This window comes from Montipora foliosa, chromosome 7 (assembly GCF_036669935.1).
Source record: "Montipora foliosa isolate CH-2021 chromosome 7, ASM3666993v2, whole genome shotgun sequence".
Taxonomy (NCBI): domain Eukaryota; kingdom Metazoa; phylum Cnidaria; class Anthozoa; order Scleractinia; family Acroporidae; genus Montipora; species Montipora foliosa.
The window spans coordinates 3,003,929-3,008,928 of NC_090875.1; the positions used below are offsets into that span (position 1 = coordinate 3,003,929).

Consider the following 5,000-nt stretch of genomic DNA (forward strand, 5'->3'; position numbering starts at 1 on the left):
AAGGTGTTTCGGTTTTCACAGTTGACGGCGCAGTTAGGGTTAGGTCGTGTAATGGGGTTTTCCGTGTTACAAAGTCTGAAGATTAGGCCAAGTATAGGCTCGGTGGAGGCTACTGGTCCCGAAGTTTAGAGATTATTTCACGTGTTAGTTCTGTGTTTCCTGTGCTTAGGTTGCTTTGGGTCAATTAACTGCTATTATTTTGCCTGTGCGCAGTGATTCCAAGCTCTGATCCAGTTCGCGTACTTACGACGGTGGATTTATCAGATGTTGCTGATTTAAGTCTATTACTGCAAGCTAGTGAACCTATATAAATATGTGTCTTTGTTGTGTTCTTTCTACTATTACTGAGCAGCAATTTGAGGTGAGCAGTTTTATTAATATTTGCTTATTGCGGTATTTAGATGGGGGTTAGTCTAGATATTTATCGGGCAGCAATTGGACTTTTCTGCTTTTTTAAATAATTTATTGCTTTATGCTAAGACCTGTCTATTTACAGTTTCCTTTGTCTTACTTTGTTTACATTTTGGCACGCTGCTTCCTATTTTCTTTTTAATCTGTGTAGATGTTCATGTGAATCCCGGGCCTGAATGTTCTGTCTGTGAAAGTTGGTCAATTGAAAGCTCGGAGAAAAAACATTTCGCGTAGGTCGAATGTTACTGAAAAGTTTGAGGAGATTACTTCCATTATTTTGAATAAAAATTTTAGCATTTTTGCTTTGAGCGAGACATGGTTGAATGCTTCCATCCCAAATCATTTGTTCTATATTCCCGGTTTCTGTCCTCTAATTTGATTGGACAGATCAGATGGCAGGCGTGCAGGAGGTGTGGCCATGTATGTTTCGTCCGAATTTGCTCCAAGAAAAGGTTCGATCTTGAAACAAATGAATTTGAGTTGCTTTGGGTCGAGGTAAAGATTAATTCTTTTATTTTGCTTTGCGGGGTTTGTTATAGGCCAGAGTTTGCCAGGAATGAAATGAATATACAGTTTTTGGAAAATTTGCAGTCTTGCATTGATAAAATTAATCAGGAACCCGACACTTTTCTCGTTTTACTGGGAGATTTTAATAGTCCTTATGATTCTGCGAATCCGTCGGAATGCGGTGATTTTGGTTGTTTATTGTATCGATGGTTTAAATGTAATAATTTGCACCAAGTAATTAATGAACCAACTCGAGTCACAGAGACAGGGGCTTCGTTGTTGGACCTTATCATTACTAATTATCCTGGTTTATAGTCCCCCAGCAAATTGCGATCACTCATTTATTTTTGCCAAATTTTGCATTTCTATTTCGAAGCCCAAGTGTTATACTCGGCAAGTTTGGGATTATTCCAGCCTCAAGGTAGAATTTTTGAACTCCTGTTTGAATGACTTTGACTGGGATTCGTGTTTGGTTGGCTGCAATGACATCAACCTCGTCTATCGGGACTGGTTTTCTAATTTTCAAAGCATTGTTGAGCAACATATTCGTCATAAGACCATAGTTATTCGCCCTCACGATAAGCCTCGGATGAATGGTAAGGTAAAAGGAGCCATTAGAAAAAGAAATAGATTGCTTAAAATTCATTCAAGGCTTAAATCACCGGCATCGTGGGAGAAATATAGAATTCAAAGAAATTATACATCTTCTCTAATTAGGCATAGTAAAAAGATCTATTATGAGAATCTCAATTCGAAGCTGTCTGATCCTACCATTTGCTCTAAAAAATGGTGGGGGATCATCCAATCATTATATGGGCAAAAGATTCAGGGCACAATTCCACCACTGGTTGAAGGTTCCAGAACCATTTTTGATGCCAAGGAGAAAGCAGAGCTGTTCAACAAGTATTTCGCCAGCCAAAGTACCTTAGATGATAGTATGGCGGAGCTGCCGTTTGAAATAGAGTATTTTCAATCTTCCAGGATATTATCACACGTGACTACTACAGAAAGAGAAATTAGCAATTTGTTTAGCTGTTTATATATCAGTAAAGCATGTGGCCCTGATTGATGGCATTAGCAATAAGATAATAAAGATTTGTGCTGACGGACTCTCCGGAGCGTTTGTTAAACTGGTTAATCTGTCGTTTTCGGTGGGGGTTTTTCCGGAGGGATGGAAAGTTGCAAATGTGATACCAATTTTTAAAAAAGATGACCGTCAGTCTAAATCAAATTATCGTCCTGTTTCTCTGCTTGATTCATTTTCCAAAATAATTACTGAAAAAGTTGTTTTTATCAGACTATATAATTTTTTGTTAGAGATTGGTTTTGTCATTCCTTTACAGTCTGGTTTTCGCCCTGGTGATTCAACTGTAAACCAGCTCGTTTACTTGGTGCACAGAATTTATGTGGCGCTCGAACAAGGAAAGGAGGATAGAATGGTGTACCTTGATATAAGTAAAGCATTTGACAAGGTGTGACACAAGGGTCTTTTATATAAACTTGAAGTGATTGGGGTTCATGACCCTTTGTTGAGCTGGTTTTGTAGTTACCTCTCTGATCGTAAAGAACGAGTTGTTATCCACGGCCAGTCCTCTGACTGGATTGGTACTAATTCCGGTGTACCTCAAGGCTCTGTGCTTGGCCCTTTACTTTTTTAAATTTATATCAACTACATTGCCGATAACGTCCAGTCCGATTGTCTTTTATATGCTGACAATACTTCACTCTTTGATGTTGTTGACGACCCCACCGTTTTGGCAGTTAAATTAAATTCTGACCTTGGGTGAAACGGTGGCTTGTAACTATGAATGCTTCCAAAACTAAATGTATGACGTTCTTGGTCAAGCATTTTAAGCCTTTTCATCCTTTCGTTTTGTTTGATAATGAGGTAATTGATGAAGGCATGCAACATACTCACCTAGGCATAACGCTTCTTAGCAATTTATCTTGGAAACCACATATTTTTAATGTCTACAAGAGAGCTAGCAAGAGAGCGAATACTGTATGTTGAAGGGTTTAAAATTCAAACTTTGTAGAAACACTCTTGAGAGGCTTTATAGATCTCTCGTTCGCCCTGTATAGGAGTGTGCAGATGTGGTTTGGGATGGATGTACTGAAAGCGAATGTGATCTCCTTGAGCATGTGCAGTACGAGGCTGCTAAAATTGTTACCGAGGCCATTAAAGGAACTAGTAAGCATCGCCTTGTGCTTGAACTTGGTTGGGAAGAAATGAGGTCAAGCAGGGCTGTTCATAAAGTGACACTTTATTACAAGATTGTAAACAACCTTTGTCCTAACTATCTTAAAAACCTACTTTCTTTACAAGTCTCTGAGAGAACCGAGTTATTCATTAAGAAATCTTAAAAATTTTACTCTTTTTGCTAGTCGCACTGAACATTTTAATAAATCATTTTTTCCATCTACTTCAAGGTTATGGAATAATTTAAGTATTGACGTACGGAGCACTCTTTCCCTGAGTGTATTTAAGAAATCCCTTTTATCCTACTTTTCATTTCCTGCAAAAAATGTTCTTTACGAAGCTGCTCGTGATAGGTTTTTTTCTATAATTCATACACGGCTCCGTTTAGATGCTTGTGCTCTCAATTATCATTTATTTAAAATAGGACGTAAAGAATTGCCAGCCTGCTTCTGTGGTTTTTATTCAGAGTCTGTAAAGCATTTTTTCCTGAAGTGTCCTTTGTTTGCTGCCTCATGTTATAAACTGCTCTCCTCAGCTGCTCAGATTTTTGCTGACAGGTGGGCCCACATGTCTGATACAGCAATTTCATCGGCTTTCCTGTCTGGATGCCCATCTCTTTCTTATGATGAAAGTAAGGCTTTATTTTTGCTTGTCCAGACGTTCATCTTAGATTCTAACCGATTGTATGTAACATAATAAGTGTACATTTGTGCTACCTGTCAGCATGTTGATTCTTTGTGATTTGTATGCTCTTTTTACTGTCTTACTCCAATAATGAAATGTATGTATACTCGAAGTAAGCCCCCTCGATGAGTCTTTGTAACTCTTTGGGCAAACTTCTTGTTTGAATATTGTTTAAATAAATAAAAAAAAGAAGGTGGTAATGCTGAAAATTTAACAAAGGGAGCCTATGGTGCCCACCTGTCCTTGACTCCCCAGGCCATGAATGCAACCAAGAGATCACGGCCGCAGTCCAACATCCTTGTTACAGTACCTGGTGATGATAATGTGAGTATTTAAATTGAGCACTAAATCAAGACAACTTCATTTACCAGATTCGGTTTTTGGCAAGAACATTTATGGAAGTTGTAAGGATAACATTCACTTGCCAGTTACGGTAACAATGACGCGAGCCCTAAGTGGCAGGTCTTTGATGATGACGAAGAGAGGAGATTCGGCATGTCCATCAGCCTGGATTCCACCATTGTACTCCCAGTAGTAACTATTCATCTTGTTAATTATGAAGCTGCCTGTAGGGCTGCTGAAGATCTTTTTTTCGACATTGTCATTTTCTATAAATAATCACATGATTCCGAGTGCAAGTCGGAATAAATAAGCATGATTAAATTTTTTTTTGTTTATTAGCCAATCAGAATGCTTGGTTTGTTACCTCTTTTTGCACTGATTTACCTCTGTTCTGCATTGTGTTAACTGACAACTGTACTGCTCTCAGCCAATCAAAATCGAGTAATTTTTTCATATATATTATTAGACACATTATCGTACGATTTGTGACTGACCATTTCATGAATCGTATATTACAATTCGAAGTGTGAATGTACGAAAGAATCAAGCTTTTTCCTGGTTTATAGTTGTAAGGCGCATCAATTTCCTTTTCAACAGATGCTATCGGCAGATACAAGTGATCACTCTAGTGATGATGAACTTTGTTCGAATCCATTTGCACCAAAAGGTAATCTGCTGGTTAACAATTTACTCGCAAATATATATATATATCGACGTCACACTGACGTAATAGATAGTAAACAAATCGCTAAATCAGTTAGTATTTCATCCAGGACGCGTTTCTACTTATCCTGTAAAACCAAACTTATGTTGTACTATACATTAATTTATCCATACATTACTTATTGTAACTCTA

At 37.9% G+C, this 5,000-nt stretch overlaps 1 protein-coding gene across 1 annotated transcript in view; it reads left to right on the forward strand.

Annotated features, from left to right (window-relative positions):
- The window catches only part of LOC138009658 (uncharacterized), a 12,872-nt gene extending 9,590 nt beyond the window's left edge, over nt 1-3,282 (forward strand). The window contains exons 6-8 of the mRNA XM_068856703.1: nt 1-38; nt 2,262-2,390; nt 3,001-3,282. The exon at nt 1-38 is cut by the window's left edge and continues 661 nt beyond it. Of these exons, the coding sequence (XP_068712804.1) occupies nt 1-38; nt 2,262-2,390; nt 3,001-3,282 (449 nt within the window). The remainder of the gene's footprint in view (nt 39-2,261; nt 2,391-3,000) is intronic.
- The last annotated feature ends 1,718 nt before the right edge of the window (nt 3,283-5,000 follow it).